This window comes from Benincasa hispida, chromosome 8 (assembly GCF_027475165.1).
Source record: "Benincasa hispida cultivar pf3 chromosome 8, pf3_genome.v1.1, whole genome shotgun sequence".
Classification (NCBI taxonomy): Eukaryota; Viridiplantae; Streptophyta; class Magnoliopsida; order Cucurbitales; family Cucurbitaceae; genus Benincasa; species Benincasa hispida.
The window spans coordinates 54,480,842-54,507,905 of NC_143485.1; the positions used below are offsets into that span (position 1 = coordinate 54,480,842).

General features: G+C 36.5%; 1 protein-coding gene across 2 annotated transcripts; it reads left to right on the top strand.

Annotated features, from left to right (window-relative positions):
• Positions 1 to 5,289: 5,289 nt before the first annotated feature.
• LOC120082467 (binding / calmodulin binding protein) lies at positions 5,290 to 23,120 on the top strand. 2 transcript variants are annotated; one of them, XM_039037649.2, is made up of 20 exons: positions 5,290 to 6,141; positions 6,559 to 7,027; positions 7,128 to 7,213; positions 7,372 to 7,485; positions 7,572 to 7,760; positions 7,914 to 7,973; positions 8,154 to 8,210; positions 8,946 to 9,068; positions 9,186 to 9,302; positions 17,541 to 17,648; positions 17,738 to 17,873; positions 18,094 to 18,252; positions 19,217 to 19,387; positions 19,493 to 20,052; positions 20,207 to 20,384; positions 20,460 to 20,695; positions 21,289 to 21,478; positions 21,836 to 22,061; positions 22,152 to 22,307; positions 22,675 to 23,120. In XM_039037649.2, the coding sequence occupies exons 1-20, from the start codon at positions 5,446 to 5,448 to the stop codon at positions 22,763 to 22,765; spliced, it is 4,122 nt and encodes a 1,373-aa protein (XP_038893577.1). In that variant the 5' UTR covers positions 5,290 to 5,445; the 3' UTR covers positions 22,766 to 23,120. The 2 variants fall into 2 exon arrangements, with proteins under 2 accessions (XP_038893577.1, XP_038893578.1); XM_039037650.2 differs by having other exon boundaries at positions 18,112 to 18,252.
• Positions 23,121 to 27,064: the final 3,944 nt, after the last annotated feature.

The window sequence follows — 27,064 nt, forward strand, 5'->3', positions numbered from 1 at the left end:
CGCAACATGCTTACAATGCTTCAGTCGAAATTAGCTGCTGTTAAGGTTGACAATGATGGTATTACTCATGTAGTAGGTACATGTTCTTCCCATATATTTTTTGGTGAATTGATTGTTGACCCAGGTGCATCCACACACATATGTTTTCAAAAACATATATTTGTTGAATTGAAGCCATTTTCTAGTTATGTTCTTTTACCTAACAATAAACAAATCCTGGTTCATCATGTTGGTTCAGTTGTCCTCTTTGGATCAATTACTCTCCATCATATGCTATTTTTACAATTTACTATCTATTGATGCTCTTATGTCTGATAATACCCCATCTATACAATTCTCAAATGAATGTTGTGATATTCAGGCAAGATCCACTTTGAGGACGATTAGCAGTGGTAGATTACGTGATGGATTGTACCTCCTAGAAAAGCCATATGAAGTTGTTGATCCCGTGCAGACATCTTCTATTATCAATGTTGTCTCACATACTTCACCAGAAATATGGTATTCCAAACTTGGACATCTCTCTATCTCTCGTTTATCAGTTTTAAAGAACATACTATCATTTGATTCTTCTTCGTTGCATAAGTCACATCCATGTGAAATATGTCCTTTAGCCAAACAAAAGAGATTATCATTTGAATCTCATAATCATAAAGCATCTACTATTTTTAATACTATACATGCTGATATTTGGGACCCTGTTGCCACACATTCATATTTAGGTTATAAATACTTTCTTACTTTGGTTGATGACCATAGTAGATATACTTGGGTGTTTTTGATGAAGAATAAATCTGTTGTAATTCATATCATTCCACAATTCTTTGCCTATATAGAAACTCAATATAACAAGAAAATTAAAGTTTTTCGTTCTGATAATGTTCCAGAATTGTCTTTTACTGAATTTTTTATTCAAAAAGGTGTTATACACCAATTTTCCTGTGTGGGAAGGCCAGAACAAAACTATGTTGTTGAAAGAAAACACCAACATATTATGAATGTTGCCAGACCTTTATTTTTCCAGTCTCGAGTCCCTATGAAATTTTGGAGTGAATGGATTTTAACGTATGTATTTCTCATCAATCGAATACCTTCACCTCTACTAAACTGGAAAACTCCATATGAGATCTTATATGGGAAAGTAGTAGACTATTCTCTTCTCAAAACATTTGGATGTTTATGTTTTGCATCCACCTTACAAAATGGCAGAACCAAGTTTGATCATCGAGCTATACCTGCTGTTTTTATTGGATATCCATCTGGTATGAAGGCTTACAAATTGTTTGATATTGAAAACAATAAATTTTTTATATCCCGAGATGTAGTCTTCCATGCTATGAAGCACAGATACGGATACAGATACGAGATGGGGATACGATAGGATATGACGATACGCCAATTTCTAAAAAACTAGGATACTAATATGTTGAAAATATGTTTTTTTCTTAAGAAAAGTTCAGGATATAGATAACTTTAGCATACAAGTTAATGACTGTAATACAAAATACAATACAAATACTGAAAAACAATACAAAAAACAACATATAAGATGTTGAAGTGAAATAGTCGATAAAATGCAATAAAAAAGTGACTCGTATTGATCAGAAAAGAAGAAGAAGATTAGAGAGAGAAGTATGAAGATAAACGAGAAACTTCTTCATTGAATTGTTGAAGATATTCAAGTGGGTTATATTTTAGTAGACTTTGTAGGGACTTAAATGTGAAGATGAAGATTAGATAATTCTAGGGTTAGGTTTTTTTTCCCTCATTTTAGTTTTCGACTCGAGTAGTGAGCTTTTTAAATAGGTTACCTAGTTTTAAATTAGAGAAATTATATGATTTGCTTATCTTTTTTTCTTTAGAAAAAGTAAGCGTAAAAATAGATACGTCAAATCGTGTGTCAGATAAGTATCTGAGAAGTATATGAAAGTATCGCTATCTGATACGTGTTTGATACGGATCCTTTGTCTCACATGAAGTATCTGTGCTTCATAGCTTCCATGAGTCAGTTTTTCCTTTTCATAAAGTCATTCCTATAGATGAACAACCCTTTTTTCTTTAGAGTATTGTACTTCCCAAGTCAGTTGACATCGACATCTCAACCCAACCTATACATCATCTACCACTCAATAACCAAACCTATCCTTTATCCAGCATACCTAGTGATTTATCTTCACACAATATCAGTCCAATAAATCAACCTACTGATAATCCTCTACCCTCACCATTTTCACCTAATTCTGAAGCCTATTCTCCTACAAAAGACACATCAACAACATCTCTACCAAACACACAGATCGATATTTCTCGACCCATTCCATCTATTATCACACTTAAACCAAAAAAATCAAACTGAATATCAAAACCTCCTTCACATCTTCAAGATAGCCATTGTAGCCTTGCTCAATCACAACTTTTACCTTCATCTTCTTCTCGCTGTCTCATATCCCCTTCATTATCATATGAAAAACTTTCCCCAAAATTTCGAGCTTCTCTCTAGCTATTTTCTCTCACTATGAACCTCAATTCTATCACCAGGCCATCCCTTTTGAACACTTGGGATGTTATACCTGTGCCTCCAACCAAACACACAATTGGCTGCAAATGGATCTATAAGATCAAACATAAAGCTGATGGAACAAGCGAGAGATACAAGGCAAGACTTGTTGCAAAGAGATACACTTAGCAGAAGGATTGGACTTCATTGGAACTTTTTCGCCCGTTGCAAAGTTAGTCACTATTCGAGTGCTATTCATACTGGCTGTCTCACACAATTGGAATCTTATCCAATTAGATGTCAATAATACATTCCTCCACGGAGATCTATTTGAAGAAGTTTACATGGATCTACCTCTTGCTTACAAACGTTAGGGGTATTCTTCCCAAAATGGGAAACTTGTATGCAAACTAAAGAAGTTGATCTATGGGTTGAAACAAGCCTTTGGTTGAACTAGGCTTCACTCAGTCAAAGGCAGGTTATTCTCTGTCTGTTCGTGGAAAAGGTGGAACCTTCATTGCTCTTCTTGTCTATGTTGATGATATAATCATCACAGGAGCAAATATACAACAAATCACTCAACTCAAGACCATGCTACATGATCATTTCAAACTAAAAGATCTTGGATCTCTCAAATATTTTTTAGGTCTTGAACTTGTACGATCACATAAAGGCATATCCATATCCCAGAGACATTATATACTTCAAATATTAGAAGAAGTTGGTCTTTTGAGGGCCAAATTAGTATATGCTCCTACGGATCCCAATATTAAGTTAAGAAATCCAGATGTTGATTTGTTGAAAGACCCATATCCTTATAGAAGATTAATTGGCAAGCTACTTTACTTAACCATCACACCAGATATAGTATTTGCTGTCAGCAAGTTTAGCCAATTTGTTGCTCACCCGTGCAAATCACATCTTGCAGCAAACCATCATTTGTTGAGATACTTGAAATCTTCACCAGGTTAGAGCATTACCATATTACCAACAAAGACTTTTCAATTGAAAGCCTTTTCAGATTCTGACTGGGCATCTTGTGTTGATACCAGAAAATCCACATCTGATTTCTGCATATTTTTAGGGGACATCCCTATATCATGGAAATCTAAAAAGAAAAGTGTTATTTCTCGTTCCTCAGCTGAAGCAGAATACAAAGCTCTTGCTTCAATAGCTTGTGAACTCATCTGGTTGACATCTCTACTTAAAGACTTATGTGTTTCTGTTATTCAATCTTCCATTATTTTTTGTGACAATCAAGCAGCTGTCTATCTTGCTATTAATCCGGTTTTCCATGAGAGAACCGAACATATAGAACTTGATTGTCATTTTGTTAAAGACAAAGTTGCTGATGGATCTCTCAAGCTTATACCTATCAGATCCAAAAGTCAGTTAGCCGATGTTTTTACAAAAGCACTACCTGCTCCAGCTTATTTCTCCATTCTATCCAAGTTGGGCATCATCAATTTGTACTGTCTAACTTGAGGGGGGATATTAGATATAAAACTAATTAGTTAGATATTAGTTATATCATTATGTTATTGAAATTTCTATTATGTTCTTTATGGTCTTTTTACAATATTATCTGATGTATGAATATATCTTCATCGAGGAATAAAATGCATCGAGTACAATTCTGCTATGATCGAGTATGAATGAGTATGATTGAGTATGATGGAATATGATCGAGTAATTCGTTCTCCAAGATTTCATCTTCTACAATTCTAATAAACTTGTTATGCCAAAAGTTTGAATTTACACTAACCCAAAACCAAAATATATGTAGTTTGCAAATTAATGTTGAGTTGTCATATCGACTTAACGATCTCATTACAACAACGTTGTAAGTTTAGAGAGATGGTCCATAAAAAAATGTAAAAAAAAATAAAAAAAAAATTGACATTTAAAAAAAAAGTTAAAAAACAGAAAAATAAAAATAAAAACAATAAAACGTTGGTACGTAGTCTTTGCTCCCGGCATTCCTGTCCAGATCTACAGCTTGCACCCCACAAGCCGCTGCCTTCAAAGGTATAAAATTTGTCATGCAAAATATATATACGGTTCAAATACCATTCCAGCTTGTATTTTCATTTTCTAAAAAAATTTAATTTATGTACTTTTTTTTTTTTTAAATAACTATGAAACTCAGTCTCTATTTATTAGTTTAGGGCTAACTTCTTCTAAAGACGAAAATTGATGTTTATTAGTCTCATCTCTGTTAAATTTGAAGATATATTCACATATGTCCTTTTTTCAATAAGAAAAAATGTTGCTTTTATTTTGATACTTTTATTTTATCAAATTCAATAAAAGTTGAACCATTTTAAGATCCATAAAGTTTATGAACTAAACTTTGATATAGACCAAATTTGAATGAGTCATAAAGTAGAAAGATTAAAGTAGTATTTTTAACAATTTCTTGTTCTTATCCCTAAATTTTAAGATTCATGTCTATTTAATTTTTAAATTTTTTAATAAATTTATAAACTGTAATATTGTAGTATAATTGTTTTAAATGATAAATGACTAAAAAATATTTTTAAATATAACAAAATTTCATAGATATTGATGGTTGTCTATAACTTTCACTAATAAATGGTAAGATTTTATTATATTTGAAAATAAGTTGATTTTTTTTTTTTTTCAGAACAGCCGAATTTTATATCTGGTAAGTTATTCATAAATTCGAAATTGATTTTTTTTAAAAAAAGATTCAATTTAAAGTATAGGGCAAAATTGTAATTTAAACGAAAATTATGTTGTCTTATTTACTAGCTCTGTCTCTCCCTCGCATTTTGAATTCAAACACAAACACTCGGGAGAGAAGAGGCTTCAACTTCGTCTTCAAGACTTCAACTGCGTTCTCTTTCTCAGGAAACTCCTCTCTGAAAGACCAATAACCCTTCGAATTCGAATCGAAGTTACAAAGAATCAAGTTTAAAACAGCCATGGAAGGAGAAGAGCTACCTTGTCCCTCTCCTTCACCTTTTAAACCTCCTCCTTCTTCCATTTTCAAAGACATTTCAAACTTCAAAACCCCCAAACGCCAATCCCGCATTTCCAGTCTGCAATCTCCATGCCACCAGTTCTTTACTGCTTCCAAGAGAACTCCTCTCGTTTCTTCGACACTTCGCCGTCAGCGGCCTTCTCTGGCTCCTTCCTCTTCCGCTGCTCGGTCCAAGGCCTCCCGCAAACTCAAGGCGTTTGAGGTCGAGCAATCTCAGTCCTCTCGCAAGGTTCAGGTGAAGAAGGAACAATCTCTGAAATCTTTAGCTAATTCTCTCACGGTTTGGCTTAATTTCTTGTTTGAGAACCCGAGATCTTGCGGATGTGATTGGCCTGTGGGCGACGATGGATGCAGCACTGGATCGCGGAGGAAGGGAAAGAGAGATTTTAATCGTCGTCCTGCAGTGGGAATTGATATGGCGTGGCGATGTCCGAAGAGGCAAAAAGATTTGTCGTGTGGATCTCCTAGTGGCGATGTCGCTGAAAACGAAGTTCAGTTTTCGAATTCGAGGTATGTGAAGTTGAGGGAGTCGTTGAAGGATGTGTGTAGTTTCGATGATTTGACGCAACGAATGCGGGTTTACTTGAGCTCGAATAATTGCAAGGATACTCTGGACATCATGACTCAAGTGGCTAAGGTTAGGTTTCAATTGCATCACTTCCCATTATATTTCTCCCTTTCTTTTGCTTGGCCGCTACAAATAGCGATTAGAGGAACGTTCTCACTTTTTTAGCTCGATTAATTTCAATCCCAATTTATAAGTATACTCGTACCGTGTTATGTTGAGTAAATGGAGACTCCACCATAGTTTTGGAAAGCGAATCGTGCTTAGTTCAACCTTCAGTTGTAATAGTACTAATTTTTGCCACAAATGCGGCGATATTGCAATCACAATCGAGATGTGGTTTTTACTGTTAATAGACTTGAACCTTATGTTGAATTTTAATGCTTGACCAAGATTATTAGATTATGACTCTTCTAAGCTATCAATAAAACATGGGTTCTTCAAAATTCTTTGGAATTTCCAATATATTTTATCTGTTCTATTTCTCAGAATATTGATGACGGAAGGTTAAAAATGAAGACCCATTGTCCCATCGTAACTGATGTTAGACTGAAGGAGAGTGCCACGAGGATCCTTATGGCTTACAATCCCATTTGGCTTCACATTGGATTATACATCATATTTGGTGGTGATTCTTTGCTGTCCACTGACGAAGTGAACTCTGAACAAGATAATGCATTTCTGAAAATGGTCTTGGGGAAGCAGTTTTTTTCTCATTCTGGTCTGGCGAAGGCATATTCTTATAACCGGATGGTTGAGGGTTTATATAGACCGGGATATTATGAAGCCTTGGGTAATATTATTCTGAAAAGGTTTCTATTGCTAGTTCTTATTCTTGATAAAGCTAAGTGCCAGAGCAGTCTTCCTCTTGATTATGGTATCGATGGCGTGGATGGGGGTTCTCCTTTGCTGTTCGTTGTGCAATCTGTCATCAAATCAAGTCGTCAAATGATTAATGGTAATTACGCCGCCCCCCCCCCCCCCCCCCCCCCCCCCCCCCGATGGTTCTGTAAGTTTGAAAGTGCATTATAACTTTTGTTTTCTCTTGGTGCAATTAGATTTCCTATCGTCAGATATAATGCATGGAGAAGGTAATCTGCTAACACATTTGGTGCTCATGGGGTATAAAGTATCTTACACTCAGGTAGTTGTTCTATATAACATGACTTGATGACCATCTTAACCTGAATATTTATCCCTCTGACCAAAAAAACATCAATAGTTTTTGTAGTTGACTATAACTAATTTAATAATGCTTACCCTTATTGGGTGACTTGGTGTAAATTGTTTATGGCCCTGCAGTGTCCCATTTCTGAATACGACTTCAAAATTACCGATTTATTCGTAGACATCCAAGACGGAGTCCGACTGTGCAGAGCCATTCAACTTTTGCTTAATGACTATTCCATTCTGACGGTAGTGTCATTTTTCATTCATAAAAATACAGCTTTTAATAACTCTCTATTTCCCCCCTTTTAATTTTGTTCTAATTCTGCTGTCAGAAAATTGTAGTTCCATCAGATACTCATAAGAAGAACTTGGCAAACTGTGACAAGGTTGTACAGTATCTTAAGCAGGCTGGTGTAGCATTATGCGATGAGGATGGAATGATAATTGTAGAAGATGATATTGCTAACGGAGATAAAGAAATGATCCTTTCTTTGCTCTCTAACATGTTTGTTCATCTTCAGGTATCCGAAAGTTCTTTTCTCTTTCTTGCTTTTCCATGATAATCACTCAACTTGTTTGTGTAATGTGTAATTGGATTATCAATGAGTTGATCGTTCTTAGCTCCAAAGTCTGAAAATCATATAGCTTACTTTTTTTCCGCATAAAAAATGCAGTTACCTCTTATAGTCAACAAAAACCTTCTAGTTGAAGAAGTCTGCAAGATTCGTGGGGTGGTCAGTATTATACTTCTTCTTTGTTAAGACTTTTAAAGGTGTCTTCAGTCTCAATAGAATCGTTGGTTCATTATTTTGTTACTATTTGACGTCCAATTCTATTCTTTTTTCTTTATTAGATTCTTTTTTCAGAAAAAAATGAATTTGATTCACATCTTCTCATTCTTTTCCATCCATCAGGAAAAATCTGAAATTGTCAATTCCACACCCTTGGAAGTTATTTTGAATTGGATCCAGGTATTGCTTTCAGTCCCATCCTCTTTTGGCTTTCAATAAATTAGAACTACAAGAAGGACCATCATGGTGCATGTATTCCCCTTAATGCAAACGGAAGCCATGTTCCACCGTTTTGCGGGGAAGCATGTAATGATTTTCCGCATTTACCCAGATCAACTGTAGGAATCTATAAGCATTTTCTCCTACCGTTGTCACATTGAGTTTCATAATGTTATTATACTATTCATTTCAATGTTCAAGATAATTTTCATGTGAAAGGTATTTAGCAATTAGTAAAGTTGTCAAAGAACATATATGGCGTATTTTACCAATATGAGAATAATTTCACTGCTATAAATAATTTCAATTCTGTAGATTAGGGTCATGAAGATCTAGTATAAGGGAAAGCTACGAACTGATCCGCCAAAACCTAGTATGGGGGAAAGCTATTTGCACATATCCTTTTTTAATTCATTGCTGACTTATTCAAACTTCAAATATATGAATTTATGAAGAGTTTCTATTTAAAAGGTTGTTATTGAGTTGAGGAAGCCTTCTCCTCTATGGTGAGTTTTCAACCTGTTTCAATTTCATAAAGATTTAGTGAATGGGAAAGCATCGTCTCTTTCTCATTGCAAGGAATTGATGGAACTAGTTCTTATCTTTGACTGCTCTATCAACTATTTCAAATTGTTAAGATATCGCAATCCAGAAACCCATACCTTTTGATTAAACCTGGAAAGTCTATCACTTCAGGTGGTCTGCGAGAACTATGATATAAAGATTAGCAACTTTTCTTCTTTGGTCGATGGAAAAGCAATATGGTGCCTACTTGATTACTACTTCCGTAAAGATCTTCACTGTTCTAGCTCTACAAAGGTTGTGCCATTCATCTAGTTACAACATTCTACTTGAGTTCTACTTGATAGGTGCTGAACTCATTCCATTATTTTATGGATTGCCTTGTTTTGCCTTAATTTATCCATCTCGATACAGGATCCTCAGAAAACGAATGGTGAGGAATCGATCATGTCTGTCACTCGTTGTTCAGATGCAGCACACAATTTCATATTATTGCAAAAATTGACATCACTGTTGGGAGATTTTCCTGAGGTTAGTGTTTTGACAAATGCCTTCAATTTTTTTAAAGGTGAGTCTCAGTAAGGTACAATATACTTCTAGGACTTAAGCTCAAGGCGCACAGTCCCTTTTTTGGCAAGACGTTATAAACAAATTAAAGATTGTATATATTAAAAAGTATTTTGAGGCATGAGATAATGGAAAACTAAATAGAAAAGGCTTTTTTAAGAGATTATTTAAAGATATAGGCATCTAAGCAACATCCTATTAGATGTTTTTATATTTGTGATGGATAAAATGATGCTGGGAATGAACAATCTTCTTGTGATTCTGATACAAGTGACCCTCATGTGTGCGCGCATTTGTTAATTAAAAGTTGAGATAAAATTCCGTGCATACTTGTTTTGATATAGTTGAAACAATTAGTTGTTACGTCTTGAGAATTATTTGTTAAAAGATAGAAAATAGAGAACACTAGGTTTATGTGGAAAACCCTAGAACAAGGAGAAAAAACCACGATTGAGAGTTTCTTTTTATTATTTTTAACACCCAATGAAAGTTACAATAGAAGTCATATTTATAGGCTCTAGCAAGCCCTAAAATAAAAAAGGAAATAAACCTAGGTAAAGTAAAAAACTAAAATACCCTTGGGGCTATAAACTATTAACAAAGCCCTTTATTTCCAGTACTCCCCCTCAAGTTGGGGCGTAGATATCAATCAGACCCAACTTGCTAACACATGAGTCAAAACTTTGCCTAAGTAACCCTTTGGTGAGAACATCAGCAACTTGTTGACTAGATAGAATATATGGAATACAGATACTGCCATTGTCCAGTTTCTCTTTTATAAAGTGTCTGTCAATCTCCACATGTTTCGTTCTATCATGTTGTACAGGATTATTGGCTATGTTTATAGCCACCTTATTATCACAATAGAGCTTTATAGGTAGAATATTGTCTTGGTGTAGATCAAACATAACTTTCTTCAACCAGATTTCTTCACAGATTCCCAAACTCATAGCTTTATATTCAGCTTCAACACTGCTTCTAGCAACAACATTTTGCTTCTTACTTCTCCAAGTAACTAGGTTACCCCACACAAAAGTACAGTATCCAGAGGTAGATTTTCTGTCAATTACTGATCTTGCCCAATTAGAATCGGTATAAGCCTCAATGCATTTCCTGTCAATTTTTCTGAACATTAGACCTTTACCTGGTGAGCTTTTCAAATATCTCAGAATCCGATTCACAACTTCCATATGTTCTTCATAGGGTGCCTGCATAAACTGACTAACAACACTGACAACATAGAAAATATTTGGTTTAATGTTGAGATAAGTAAATCAACTTTCCTACTAGACACTGATATCTCTCTTTATTAACAAGAACTTTGTCAACAGAATCTCCCAATTTCGCATTGAATTCAATAGGAATGTCAACAGGTCTACATCCAGTCATACCTGTTTCTTTTAACAGGTCAAGAGTGTATTTCCATTGTGAGACATAGATCCCTTCCTTTGATCTTCCCACCTCCATTCCAAGGAAATACTTTAGATTCCCTAAATCTTTGATCTCAAATTCATCAGCCATTTTCTTTTTCAACCTGGTGATCTTAGCAGCATCATTTCCTGACAGGAAAATATCATCAACATATACAATTAGAACAACAATTTACCCAGATACTGACATTTTTGTAAATAACGTGTGATCAAAGTGTCATCGAGTGAAACCTTGGGACTTAACAAAGGTAGTAAACCTGTCGAACTATGCTCTCGACGACCATTTCAAACCATACAAAGTTCTTGAGTTTATAAACCTGATGATCAAACTGAGCTTCAAAACCTAGGGGGCTCATATACATCTCTTCCTCTAATTCACCATTCAGAAATGCATTTTTCACATCAAGTTGATGGAGAGGCAATTCTTTATTAACTGCAACAGAAAGAAGGACCTAGACTGTGTTTAACTTCGTTACAGGGGAGAAATTCTCAAAATAATCTATCTTATAAGTTTGAGTAAACTCTTTTGTCACAAGTCTGACCTTGTATCGGTCTAGAGTTCCATTTGATTTATATTTTAGAGTGAACACCCACTTGCACCCAATTGTTTTATGCCCTTTAGGAAGAGCAACAAAGTCTCACGTATTATTCTTTTCGAGAGCTCTCATTTCTTCTATGATCGCAGTCTTCCACTCAGGAATTTCCATAGCCATATGTATGTTTTTCGATATTGTTACCGTATCAAGGCTGGCAGTGAACGCCCTGAACTCAGAAGATAGATTACTGTAAGACATACAAATATACATGAAGTACTTGGTGCAAGATCTGGTGTCCTTTCTCAATGCAATGAGCATGTCAAGAGAGGTATCATAATCCTTTGGTCTGTCTGATTCCTCGTCTGTAATGAGATTTTGATTACATTTTCCGGCCTGATGAAGAATCTCACCCTCCTGTGTTTTTATCGAAGTTTCATCTCTGCTTGCAACCCTATTATTCTTTGGAACTTACATATCATTCCTATCATTCTCAGCCAAATCAACAATATCATCCTCAACACACAAGTTAGTATTATCAGGGCCAGTAGTACCTTGTGCTTTTGTTGGTTCAGATTCATGGATCGAAGCCGACGGAGCAGTAGGGGACACCATTTCCTTTATGAGATTCTTCCTGTAGTAGGTTATCCAGGGACTTGTTTAGTGGGTAGAACGGTGTCATGGGCACTCGGGATGGGTTCAGGAAGGAGTTGAAGAAGGTCAGTAGGGACTGAAGATGTGGACCAGTTAGTCTCTTCATTAGTACTCTCCCCCTGAAGATGAAAAACGGGAAAGAAAGGTTTATCCTCAAGGAACGTTACATCCATGGAGATGAAGTATTTTCGGAAAGAAGGGTGGAAACATTTATAACTTCGCTGGTGAAGGGGATACCCAACGAAGACACATTTCTGAGCACGAGGGGTAAACTTAGTTTGGTTAGGGCCATGACTATGGACAAAGGTAGTGCACCCAAAAACTCGAAGAGGAACATCAGAAATAAGCTGCGTGGTAGGGTATGACTCCTTGAGGCATTCAAGAGGGGTTTGGAGTTAGAGGATACCGGAAGGCATTTGATTAATAAGATGAGTTGCAGTTAGAACTGGGTCCCCCCATAAGTAAGATGGAAGTGAAGTAGACAGCATGAGAGACCGTACAACCTCAAGAAAGCGACGATTTTTCCTTTCAACCACCCCATTCTGTTGAGGTGTATAGGCACACGAGCTTCGGTGGATAATGTCTTTAGAAGACAGAAAATCACGAAGAGTATTATTAAGGAACTCATGACCATTATCACTACGAAGAGTAGCAATTTTGGTGTTGAATTGAGTCTCAACAGTAGTGTAAAATTATTGAAATACCAATGAAACCTCAGATTTATCAGCGAGGAGAAAAACCCATGTAAGATGGGTATGATCATCAATAAAGGTCAAAAACTACCATTCCCCCCGAAGAGGTGGTAATACTCGATGGACTCCAAACATCACTATGAATAAGGGTGAAGGGTCGAGAAGGTTTGTAAGGTTGAGACGGAAAGGTGATCTTATGCTGTTTTGCACGAATGCACACATCACAAGGTAGAGAAGAGACATCAACTTTATTGAACAAATGAGGGAATAAATATTTCATATATTTGAAATTTGGATGGCAAAGACGAAAATGCCACAACATATAATCTTTTTCTAAAGTTGAAAAATAAGAAGACAACAAACTAGTCCTATAATAATTCATTGAGGAAGCATCATCATCAAGGAAATAGAGTCCCGTATTGTGTCGGGTAGTGCCAATCGTCTTCCTTGAGCTCGAGTCCTGAAAGAATACATTGTCTGGTGAGTAGGCAACTTGACAATTCAGATCTCTAGTTATCTTACTAATAGATAGTAAATTGTAAGATATTTTGGGTACATGCAACACATTCTGTAAAGTTAAACTATTAAAAGGAGAAATATGACCCTTGCCCACAATAGGAGCAAATGACCCATCTGCAATCCGAATCTTTTCGTTACCAACACTCAAAAGATATGATAGAAAATTATCAGAAGATCCAGTCAAATTATCTGTAGCCCCCTAAATAAAATATCCATGGTTTCTTACCATTTATGCTGAGGAGACTTAAGGACTGAGAGGTACCTGATTGAGCAACAACCCAAAAGGAAGAGACACCAGGGTCACTTTGGCAATTCACCTGAGGTTATGACTGGGGGCACTCGCAGATTTATTCATAAGAGCCCAACCAGGATTGGGCCTGTCATTTGGAGGACGTCTTCTACCATTCAGTGGTCTACCATGTAACTTCCAGCACTAATCTTTCGTATGTCGGGTTTCTTGCAATGTTCACACACCGGGGTCTGTTTACCATTTTGCTTGTTGCTATTAGAACCAGATAATTTCGCACTGAAAGCAATAAAATCAGTAGCAGATGCAGTCGTGATGTTCATAGCACTGGCTCTGTCTTCCTTTAGATGAACCTTAGAACACACTTCCATAAGAGAAGGTATAGGCCTCTGTCCCAGTATACGGCCTTGCACTGCATCGAACTTGGAGTTCAAACCAACTAGGAAATCATAGACACGATCGACTTCCTCAATCTTGGAATACTAAATACCTCCACAAGGGCAATCCCAGATAATTTCACGATACAGGTCCATCTCTTGCCAGATTAAGGATGATCTGTTAAAGTATGAAGTGACATCCATCATCCCCTGTTTGCACTCTTTATGCATGTTGAAAAATAGAATATTTGCCCTAGGGGCATTTTTGTCTTTTCATGTGTACCATAAGGTTTCATCTTTTTCTATTTAAACTATAGCCTCTGGGCATTACTTTGTATCACGTTATTATAATAAAAGTTCTCTACATCGTGGTTTTTTCTCCCTGTACTAGGGTTTTCCACGTAACAAGTGTGTGCCATTTTCTCTTCTCTTTACTTTTCATCATGGTATTAGAGCAAGATGAAACCCTGGCCACCATTGAGGAAAACTCAACAGGAGAATCGCAAGGGCCATCTGGCACTACGAACATAGAAATGGAAGTTGTCGTTAAAACAGCCATGGAACGGTATTTTCAGATGATGATGCCCCGATTTCAGGAGATGATTGGATCAGCCATTGATAAGCCGCACGGATCAAGCTTCGGATCACACGGGTCTGCTGATTCCGGCCCCAGTTAGCTGCATGAACAGGTCGGATCGCATGAATCAGCTGCCTATGGAGACAATCGAAAAACCCAGTAGATCTCGGTCGAGTCCGAGCCACACGCGACGATCCTAGCTGTCGGTGTTGAAGCCAAGAAGATCTTGATTGAGTCCGAGCTGCACGCGTCGATCCTAGCCGCCGGTGTTGAAGCCCAGTTGTCCGGTGTTACCTGTGAAGTCCCAGTCGCACGCGATGTTCTAGCCCTCGATGTTCGATGTCCAGCCGCCCGCGAAGTCCCAGCCGAACATGATGTTCTAGCCCTCGATGTTCCAGCCGTCGGATGACACCCAGCTGCACGCGATAAACGGAGTTAGACAGCAGGCGTTGATGTCCAGATGTGATACCTAGTTGCATGAGCCAGTGTCGATCCGAGCCACGAGCTTCGATCTCTCAAGCCATGTTCTCAAGTCGTCGTCACATATGGCTGTCGGAATCGCTCGCAATTCCTTTCAATTGAGTGGTTCTAATCCTTTCCAGTCAAGCGGATCTGACTTCGTTGAAGAACAGTTGGCCAGTTGCAGCTTCAGATTAGACAACAGAATGAGTCAATACAACAACAGATGGCCAGTCTTGGAGAGGCTCTTGGAACTACGTCAAATGGCCGGGGAGAAATCTCTAATTGCCCAGCTTATTCAGAAAGCTCGGTAACGTCTTTCCCTACTTTATCTACAACTCAGTTATTTTCTGGGAATCCTGCTATCTGTATTGTAGGAGAGAAATTAAATGGCCATAATTATTTTTCGTGATCCCAATCTATGAGAATGACTCTCGAGGGTCATCATAAGTTCGGGTATTTGACTGGCGAAATACCAAAACCTAGACAAGGCGACCGTCAGGAACGCGTATGGAGAGGAGAGGACTCTCTTCTCCGATCTATGTTAATAGGGAGTATGGAACCCCAAATTGGAACGCCCCTGCTATATGTTGCTACTACAAGGGATATTTGGGAGGCTGTGAAAAAGTTGTACTCCTCACGAAAAAATGGAGTTCGTCTGTATACACTCCGTAAACAAGTCCATGAATGTAAACAGGGGACCATGGACGTCACAGCTTACTTCAATAAGCTGTCTGTGATTTGGCAAGAGATGGATTTATGTCGAGAATTGAATTGGAGCTGTCCGTGTGAAGGAGTTCTGTACTATCAGTCCAAAGAGATAGACCGGGTCTATGATTTTTTGGCAAGACTTAACCCAAAATTTGATGTTGTGCGAAGTCGAATTTTGGAAACTCGCCCAGTTCCCTCCTTGATGGAAGTATGTTATGAAATCCATCTTGAGGAAGACAGGTTTAATGCCATGAATAACCCAATAATTAAATCAACCGATTCCGCTGTGTTTAAAGTGTCAGGAACTGACAAACAAAATGGAAAAGTACCTCCAGTCTGTGAACACTGTAAGAAGCCCTAACACACTAAGGAGCAATGCTGGAAGTTACATGGTCATCCTCCAAATGGTAAAAGACGACAATCAAGACTTGGACGTGCATTAGCAAGTGAATCTACAGTTGGTCATCAAACACAGAATCAGGAGACGATTGGGCAGGATCTAAAGAAGACAGAAGATCAACCTCAGGGTATTGTATTTTTTGTTAGGTGGTAATTTGATTTCTTGGAAGAGTAAGAAGTAAATTGTGGTGTCACGTTCAAGTGCAGAATTAGAATATAGAGCAATGACACAATCTGTGTGTGAATTGACTTGGATATATGAACTTCTTGGGATTTGAAATCACCATATCGACAAAGTTGTGGTGTGATAATCAAGCAGCAATTCATATTGCTTCTAGTCCAGTTTTTCATGAAAAGACTAAACATATTGAAGTTGATTGCCATTTTGTACGTGAGAAAATTTAACAAGGGTTGGTATCTACAGGATATGTGAAGACTGGAAAATAATTAGGAGATATCTTCATGAAAGCATTGGATGGAAGATGTATAGATTATCTATGTAACAAGTTAGGCATGATTAACATATATGCTCCAACTTGAGGGGGAGTGTTATAATTCTATAGTTAGGGTTTTCCATTCTTGTAAATATTTTGTGATATTTTCCTTTTCTATGCTTTGTACTCTTATATATATTCATATCTTTGGTGAATAAATTAAGTATTCTGATTCTTTCTCAAACCTAAGAGTTTTACAGTTTGCAGTAGTTAAAGCAGGGAAATAGGTTACTGGATTCTCTGGATACATCGGTAGACTGGAATTTAAGTTAAACCTAAGAATTCACTGTACTAGAATTTAAGTTTGTGGAAGCACCTAGGGCTGCCCCAAGAGCAACGATTTGTTGCTAAAAACTTGCCTGGAGATTAGCCAACTGTTGTTGAACCATTACCGGAGATAAACCAATCAAACCTTAATGTTCATAACTAGGTGGCTCATGATGAGGAAGGTCCAGCGGCTGCTGATTGGTTGCTTACGGCTGAAAGGGAAAGGAGTCGGAGATTCCCGCACTGCCACAACAGGGGATTTACCTTTGTGGTAGGCGGATGACTCACCAATCTCAGCTTCAAGGTGTAGGTTTCGGCTACTGGTAGTGAATTTGAAGGGATAGGCAATGACAACTCCCAGTAACAAGGGAGGAACGCCGGTGGCAATGTGAAAAAGGTGGCGACGCTAGGGTTTCCATCAAAAGGTTGTGGCGGCGCTAGAGTTGGACGGATATGCAAGGACTGAAGGTACTGATTAACTGCAGCTTAGACGGAAGTAACAGCGACGGTATTGGCAGCGGTTGAATCGGCGGTGGTGGAGGGAGAAAAACCACAATAGAGAGTCTCTTTTTATTATTTTTAACACCCAATGAAAGTTACAATAGAAGTCATATTTATAGACTCTAGCAAGCCCTAAAATAAAAAAGGAAATAAACCTAGGGTAAAGTAAAATACTAAAATACCCTTGGGGTTATAAACTATCAACAAAGTCCCTTATTTCCAACATTATTACATCGTTGAATTTGAAAAATTAGCAGTTTTCTCGTATTATTTAAATTTGTGTCTATCTGTCATACAATTATCTCAAGGGACAGGTATTTATTACTATATTTCTTATAACAGATTCTGCAAATCAGTGATATACTTGAGTATGGTGGTGCATGTAGTGACCGCAGTGTAATAATTTTGTTGACTTTCCTTGCATCAGAATTGATAGTGAAGAAAAGCGTGGTAATCTTTCACATGCTCACGTTGTACTTGGATTCATTCTTGTTCATACTATGTTTCATATCTTGATACACATTGATTCTATTTTCTAGGATCAACTGAATTTCCATAAATTGTTGGACTGCGATTGTCAAAGCCCAAATAAAATACATTTCTGTTCCAGGCAGTATGTTTTGAATTCAGTGGCTGCGCCAAATATTGAAGGATTTGATGTTCAGAATACTGAAGGTTGCTTTTTTCACTCTGATTTTATGTTCACGAAGGGAGTGCCTTCAGTGAACATTTTGCTTCTTTTTGTATGTATAAGGACATGGACACACATGTACTTGACTTGGTACTTGCTGCATATTACATATACATGTTTTTCAATTTTATCCACTCTCTCTTTAAGAAAGGATAACATTGGCATGAAATCAGTGCTTTTAAGCAGTCTTCTTTTGCCTTAAAGTTCTGGCGTTCCCTTCAGAAACAGATGGTGCCAAAAAGTTCAAGACCATTCGGGCATGGTGGCAGGATATGGTTGAACAAAACAAGAGATCCTTTTCAAACCCAGACGCCTCTTCATTATTCCTTCCATCAGGAAAACAGAGGAACAAGAAGCAAAGAGGTAATTGGGTGTCAACTATTGATCAATATATGTTACTTGATTGTAATTCAGTTAATGTATACTTTTTGTTGGTCCATCCATTGTCTTCTTTGTTGACTGATGGATTCTTAATCTTTAAATGTTCATAGATTCCAAAAAATTGGACTCGGTTTGATATAATTAGATTTTTTTCTTTTCTTTAACTCTTTCATTTCAGGGTGTTTTTGGGGCAAAGATTATTCTAAGACTATAATAACCACCTCTTGCTATAGGAAATACTATTTTGTATTCCTCAATTAGCTACAGTCAACACTGTTTCAAAACTCTCATTTGCTATAGTATTTGTTATCTACTATAGTTTTTACTATTACATTCATCATTTTTTTATTCACTGCTACAATGTTTACTATTTCCTTCCCAAACTAAAATAGTTTACACCTCAAACACATACTAGTATAACCCAAACTAAAATAATCTAGACCCCAAACACACATTATTATAACCCAACTATAATAACCTAAGACTATAATAACCAACTCCTTACTCTAAACGTTCCCTCAGTAATGAGTGATGTTTATGCTTTTATTGGAACTAGGACCATGCGTGACTGTTTTAATCATTTCTCTGGGCATAGGATGCTAATTATCGTTTTTCCTCATTATTTATTTATTTATTACGAGGTTTAATATTATTTCTTCATTGAAATTCAACATTTCTTTTATTTGGTTCTTATATTTCAACTTCTACACTTCAAACACTAATTGTGGTCCTAACTATAAAATACATGCTAGATACACATTACTAAAAACACAAATGAATATGATGCGACACAATTGTGTAGTTAATTATTAGAAGCCTGAGTGTAAAAGAGAACCTCTTGAAAGTTTTAGAACGAAAATGAAACAAGAAAGTAGTGATTGACATAAGACTTGAACTTCTATTTTTGTTTTTGTGGTCACTGGAATTCTTCTGTAAAATTTTGCAGAAGATGCTGCTAGAACAATTCAATCATATTACAGGAGGTTGGCTGAACGTCGCAAGTTTATCAATTTGATGGATGAAATTTCCTTCTTACAGAGATTTATCAAAGCATGGTTAATTAGGACGCGGAAATTGTCTTGTACAGAACCAGATGCTCCTCGCGCACTTTCGTGGGGTATGGCGTCTCATATTTAGTTAGTTTGTTTCTGAATATGTAGTTAAGATGGTCCAATAATAAAAACTCCCCATCACCAAAGCTGCTGTTGTATTGATGATACAGAAAGACCAAAACAGCTTGAAATTGTTGGGAGATGTAGCACACTTACAGTGGACAGACGTGGCCTCTTGACTTTACAAAGGTCGGCAATATGTATTCAACGAGCAACAAGGAATTGGATGATTAGAAAAAACCAAATTAGCAGAGACGTAGCATCTTTAGACAGACATAACCGAGCTGTAACTCATCTAAATATAGCATCAATCCCAGATGGAAAAATAGGCATTAGTGATCAAATAAAAGAAGCATCTGGATTTCAAATAGTTGCTGAGTGTCCTATATTGAACAAGGATGTAGTGGTAAGCGAAGCGTCCTGCAACAAACACCTTGCTGCCATTCAAATCCAAAGTTATTTTCGTGGCGGGTTGTTGAGAAGGCAGTTTCTGAGTCTAAGGATGGCAACAATAGTAATTCAGAAAAATATTCGTATGTTAAGAGTTTGGAAAGAATATAGACATTACAAGAATGTTGTGACATCTGCCATTGTAATCCAATCTTCAGTTCGTGGATGGATTGCCAGGAGAGAAGGTCATAGGCAGAGGCGTCTCATTGTTCTAGTTCAAGTAATTTTTATCGCGTCTGATATGACTATCTTGACATGATATACTTGATCCATCTATTTCATTTCTTGAAAGTTCTATTAATGTTTTAAAACATGTTTGTTTCCTATGAAATATTTAATATATATAAATGATGTGCATTGTTTGATTAATGTAGAGTTTCTGGCGTCGCTGGCTGGCACGGAAAAATCTTTTGCTGCAGAGAGAATCCGTCATAAAGATCCAGAATGCTACGCGATGCATGATTGCTCGTATAGCATTTCATAGGCAGAGATATGCTGCTATAGAAATTCAACGACTCTTAAGGGGACAAATTTCTCGAATGAAGCTCTTAGGTATAGTGTCTACACGTTCAATATACCCTTGTGTCGTTCTTTTAATTCCATTTCTCACACCACTTTATTGTTTAGGTGCGGCTTCTGAACTTCGTTCAGGGTTTAGCAGTGGTTATTTCTCCAGAGGTAGCTGCAAGATATTTGAGTTGAAGCTAGTTTTAAATTCAATTCTTAAACTGCAACGATGGTGGAAGGGAGTTTTATTGCTTAGATTAAGATCGAGGTCCACAATCGTCATCCAGTCTCATATCAGAGGGTGGATATCTAGACGACGGGCTGCTACAGAGAGACACCAGATTATTTTGATCCAAGTAAGTGTTTTAATTCTGTATTGTTTAACGTTATATCAGTTACATTTTACATGCAGTCAAAAGAATTCACACATGACAGTGGAGAAGTCGTAGAGGTTGCTAGGTCTGTCTTCACTCCTGGCATTGTGACGCCTTGTCTATTTAATCCATCGGAGTAGATATTGTAGTCTATGGCCCTTCAAAGAACCATATGCTACGAGCTTCAAATTTCATTCACACGGTCTTCTACTCAATGAGCTGAAGAGATGTAGGATTTGGAATGTGAACTGTGAAAAATAAGAGTCGGTAAACCAATGGAGAGAATGAGGGGGGTTAGTTGCAGAAATAGGCTGCCGCATTGACAAAGTGCTGAATCAATGATATTAATATAAAAAACACACACACACACGCACACTAGGGCATCATATCGTTTCTAACTGTCATATTACTCACTCAATAACGTCATTAACAAAATTGTGATTGGATTGGAATAGCTATTTACCGGCAAAAATGTCAAAACTCTGAAACCCAAAATCTACACAATAGATAACTCACTCCAGTTTTAAAATGAAAGTGTACCTTTTTCTAAATTTTATATTTCCTGTATTTGATAGTCACACTGGAAAGGTTACCTAGCGAGGAAAAGATCAAGAGGGCAGTTACGAGACCTGCGCTTAAGAGTGCAAAACTCTGCTGCAAATGTGGATGATGGCAAGCGTATTATAAACAGATTAGTTGTAGCACTTTCAGAATTGCTTAGCATGAGAAGTGTTAGAGGCATTCTTCACACCTGTGCAACTTTAGGTATGTAATACGTCGATGATAACTTGTATCCCATAAGCATGTTGTGCTGTCCTTGCTTATATGGAATACCGTAAATATAGTTTTTATTTCTGCTACGATTTACATGGACCATGAACTACATAATTTATGTTCAAGGAGTTAAAAGCATGGACTACAAAATTTATGTTCCTGGAGTTAAATTTGGCAGTTCGTGGATGAAGTATGGGGTTCTACAGTGAGCATGCTATTTAACTAAAACAATTGCACCACACTAGGATGTCCTAGTAATTTACACTAATTCACTTTTTCCTGAATATGCCTTATCATTTATCATTTGACTGAAAATAAGCATTTGGTGTACAAATATGCTTTTTGTAGATATGGCGACAGGACATTCTCAAAAATGCTGCGAAACCCTTGTTGGTGCGGGAGCTATTAGCACTTTGCTGAAGCTCATTCGGTCAGTCAGCCGAAGCATACCTGATCAGGAAGTCCTGAAGCACGCACTCTCTACTTTAAGAAATTTATCACGCTATCCCCATCTTATTGAAGTGCTAATTGACACCCATGGATCCGTAGAAATTCTTCTTTGGGAGCTGCTAAGGTTTGTCAAGATAATTTAGAACATCATGATAAGCCTAATTTAGTTCTTCTCATTATAACTAAGTGCTATCTGTCAATAACTTGTATTCAGGAATAAGGAGGATGGCTTCTTCATCGCCTCGGAAGTTCTGAAGAAGATATGCAGATATGAAAAAGGCATTGAAGCAGTGCGCAAGTCAAGTGCCCTTTTAAAGAGACTGAATAATCTTGCGGAGGAACTTACACGAAAGGCATGCAACGAAAAGAGGTAAGACTCTAACTCAAGGAGTTTTACTTAGACGCGTATATGTATATGAGTGGTATTAGGGTGTTAGAGGGATATTAAGGGTATATGAGTAAGTAGTTAGGGGACTTGCTTATGGAATTTGGTTATAAATAGAGAGATGGAGAATTGAGAAGATGGGCAATATTTTGATGAGTGAATTAGGACTTGAGAATAATCTTGAGATTGAGAGGATTCAAGTACTTTAAAAATTTCAAAAATATGGTTTATCTTGTAATTTCGTTATCGTTTACTTTTTAATATTTGGGTTCTATCACACTGCTATTCCTTTCCACATTTATTTTTTTTTATACGTGTGCCGAATATTTCAATCACACTGTTTTTAATGCAGGATTGCTCGGGGTCTTGATGGGAGGGAGAACATAGAGAGACGATTGAAAGAAGCTGTTGAACTTCTAAAGTTGATAACAAATGGGAAATGAGTTTGTGAGCTAAGCCTAACTACTAATATTCGTTTGTCTGTTGTGTATGAAATGAGTATTGAGTTTTGAACCTTGCCATGGAGAGAAACTTCTAGGACTTGAACCATGTGATAGAACTAAGAGATGTATATTTAAAGCATAGTGTACAGATTACCACGGCTAACAAGATTAGTTTCTTGGCATTTGTCTTTTGAAATCTGGGCCTGTGGGTGGGAAATCTGTATTTGGTGTGCTTAGTTTATGCACAATCCACATCCCTAGACAGCGTTGTTGTGTAGCCCTGTTACTGATTTGTTTGTCTTTGAGATATTTAGCAGTGATATTCGTAGTGATGATGTGATTGGTTGCATGTCTAGCCACAACTTTGAGAAGCCACATGTTTTAGCTTTTTTGTTTGGACCGCAAATTTTGATTGAATGGTCGATTGGCTTTTGGGACTTCAAAATATCAGACTTTGATTTTGATGCTGCAGCGGTTGGTGCACTCTGATCTGATTTCTGAAGTCCAAAAGGTCATTGATTCTGTTAAAGTCATCAGTTTCAATAAAATAGAGGCAAGTTGTTAAAAAAGAGGCAAGCTGTGGCTTTATAGATCTTTTAGAAAAAATATTGTTCTGTTGTAAAAAAAAATGTTCTGTTGTAAATAAATAGATAGATAGATAGAGAGAGAGAGAGAGGAAAAAGGGCGGGGAAAAAATGGAAAAATTATTATAATTTTTTTTTCCTGAAAAAGTAGTGCAATTTACCGATATATTTAAATATGGGTTAAATTACAAGGTTAGGTTTCTTTTTCCTCACTCCCTTTTTCTTCAGTTAGATGGACTTTTATCTTTAATTATATCTAGTAGGTATCTAAATTTTAAACTCGGTTTAAAAAATAAAATAAATTAATTAAGAAAAAAAACTTTTAATGATATGTCCTATAGGTCACTAAAATTCTGAAACTAATAAGTTCAAAACATTTATTATTAGGTCTAATAGATTTTACTTTTAAAGAACAATTTCATAGATTTAGAAATTTGTTAGACAATTTATTAGACAACAAACTTAAGAGTTTCAACCTAAAAGGTTCAATAATTTGCTAGGTGTATATTGATAGTTCATAGACATGATAGAACTAACAAATTCAAAGGTAAGGAACCAAACTTGTCATATAGTTTAACATAATAATCATATATGTTACTATTGTTGAAATAGTAAGATATCGGTAAAGAAACCACTATCATTGTCTATTAGTAATAGACCATGATAATACTGTTGGGATTTGTGATTTCCTTTAAGTATTATGTTCGCCTCATGATTTGTATCTATAAGTATTTATGAATGAGACTAGATGAATGGCAAATTGCTTTTATATGTGAGAAAAGTAGGCGATGCATCGAAGTGGATGTGACACACTTGTATAGTGCGTACAAGCATTCCTAAATCAGATCCAAGTATAAATCTGACTTAAGCTTCTTGGTAAGGCTAGGGTCTAACACAAGGATTTTAAGATAGCCTAATGCAGTCTTTGCGTTGCCTCAATTGTAGATGATTCTCAGATTAATGAGAGTGAAGATTATTTACACTAATCTTGATGCATGCCTACAAGAAAACATAGGAGTTCAAGGGAAAAAGGGAAATTTATGGGTGAATGGTGCTAAGTGTTTGGAGGTATGTGTTGATTCCAAACAAGATGAACAAGTGTGTGTGAAGGTGTAATAGTGGAATGAAGATGATATGGATGCTTGTTTACAAACCAAGTATATGTGTATGCATTAAGTCTCTGTTCCTTAGATCGTGTTCAACATTTCCCAATGCGAATGCTACATGTATTCCTATCTTTAGGGTGCATGCGTCGGTGATAGAGAATGGTAAAAACACAAGTATTTTTCTCTAAACCTACTATGCGTTCTTTAGTTAACTTACTCTCTCGAACAGTTTAACTACGTAATAACTTCAATCAAGTGATCAAGATGATTAGAGCATGGAATTCAAGTATGCAACAAGTCAAAAAAAATGGTAGCCACATACAAATTTGAATGTAAACAGAGTAACAAGAGTGGATTGATCAAATTTAAGATTGAATTTAAAGATAGTAAATATGTTTATAGCAATCTCTAGGGGTAGAAACGATTCGATTTGGTTCGGTTTGGTGGTCATACCAAATTGAACCGAATTTTCTAATATGTGAAACCGAATCAAACCGATTTATTGGTTCAAATTGAACCGAACCGAATCGCACATATGCGATTCAGTTTGGTTTTAAATTTGGTTTTGATATTTTTAAAAAATCTTTATATTTTTTTTTAATTAAGAAACAGTTTGACTCGGTTCGGTTTTAAATTCGATTTTACTCTTGCTTTAAAGATATAGATATAAATATAAATATAAATATAAATAAATATATATATATATATATATATATATATATATATATATATATATATATATAAGTTAAAAACGGTTCGGTTCGGTTTCAAATTTGGTTTTCGAAATTGAAATCGAACCTAATCGAGTTAATTCGGTTTTAAAATTTCTTCAAACTGGACCAAACCGCATTTTCTTATTTCTCTGAGTTTTCGGTTCGATTCGGTTCGATTTTTAGAAACGATTCTGTTGGGCTAATCACTCTTCACAAGGCCAAATACCCAAGATCAACGTTGGAAAGATGAAGAAAAGGTTAAAAAATATTCTGCCAAATCCTCGATACTCGACACTTGATGCTCGACGTCTTCCTACTCGATCCTCGATGAGAATTCCCTTCTTCATCTGACGAGTCTCTGTTAAATCCTCGATGGAACTCGATGACAACTGAATTAATAGTTGATCGTCTCGACGGTGAAAATGATGAACTCGAAGCTACTCGATAGCGAAGAATGATGCACGATTGACTCAATATTAAGATGACTCGATGCAATTTGAATGATGATTGAATGATGCATGATTTGTAATAAAGAAAACACTCGGATGAACAAGAAAGATAAGGCAAGAAGATGAAGACACGGTGTTCATGTGATTCGACAAAATTGCCTACGTGCACGGGAAGATCTGAATTCTTTTCCTGATAAAGATTGCGTAAAATTTATGTTATTTACAGAAAACTAAGGAAAATGATGATAACTCTCTACGTTGAATTTAAAATTAGTAGTATTTATAGAGTATACGAGCTGACCTTTTACAAAGTTAGTTATAAACAAACAAAAAACTGAGGTATTTAAGTCAAAGCTTATTCAAATTCTCCACCTTATCTCTAATGCCTTGCAATCTTTTGATCTTCCTGATTCTGACCGATCTGTCTATACCCTGTGTCTGAAAACTCAAAGCCAACCTGTTCTGAACATTTAAATAATTTAAGCTTTGAAACAGGTCTTGTTAACATGTCAGTTGTATTGTCTGAAGTATGAACCTTTAAAATTTCTATCTCCCCTGTCTCAATTTTATCTCTAATGAAATGATACTTGATATTAATGTGCTTAGTTCTAGTGTGGAATTGTGGATTTCGGGACAAATGGATAGCACTTTGGTGTCACAATAGAGTTTTACGACTATTGGATCTATTCCAAAGTCTTTTCAGCAATCCCTTGAGCCATAATGCATCTTAGATTGCTTCTGTTAAAGCCATATATTCAGCTTCTGTTGTAGATAAGGCTACTATAGGCTATAGTGATGCTTTCTAGTTGATTAGATTAGGACCATAAAGGAAAAGGTAACCTGTTAAGGACCTCATTTTGTCCAAATCACCAGCATAGTCAGCAACCACACATCTATAAAGCTCTAAGTTTGGTTCAATTGACCTTTCATAGACTAATCTTGACTTTTTAGACCAAACCAAGTACTTTAGGATCCATTTAGTAGCCTCCCAGTGTCTCTTATCAGGATTAGACATATATTTACTAACTAAGCTAGTTGATATGAGAGATTAGGTCTGGTAGAAATCATTAAATACATTAGGCTTCCGACTACTTGACTATCGGGTATTATAACCATCTGTTTTTTATGGTCTTGGTCAGAATCTTTAGGAGAGTTAACTGAGGAAAGCTTAAAGTGTTGATCAATAGGTAAGCTCACAGGTTTAGTATCATTCTTGTTGAACCTTTTAAGGATCTTCTCACAGTAATTGGATTGATTGATGCTTAGAATAGACTCCTCTTTGTTCCTTTGGATCTCTATTCCTAGGACCTTGCTTGCTTCTCCTAAGTCCTTCATATCAAACTCTCTTTTTAAGAGGTTTTGAACATGGGTTAGATCTCCTTTGGACCTATATGCTAGTAACATGTCATCTACATATATGAGCAGGTAAACCTTGTCCTTATAAGAA

Bases quoted from the DNA above. Each gene is read 5' to 3' on its own strand.
- LOC120082467 (XM_039037649.2), top strand. From the start codon at position 5,446: ATGGAAGGAGAAGAGCTACCTTGTCCCTCTCCTTCACCTTTTAAACCT. The intron at 18,253-19,216 runs GTAATTGGGTGT...AAAATTTTGCAG, and splicing joins GAGGAACAAGAAGCAAAGAG to AAGATGCTGCTAGAACAATT. The intron at 20,385-20,459 runs GTATAGTGTCTA...TTTATTGTTTAG, and splicing joins TTCTCGAATGAAGCTCTTAG to GTGCGGCTTCTGAACTTCGT.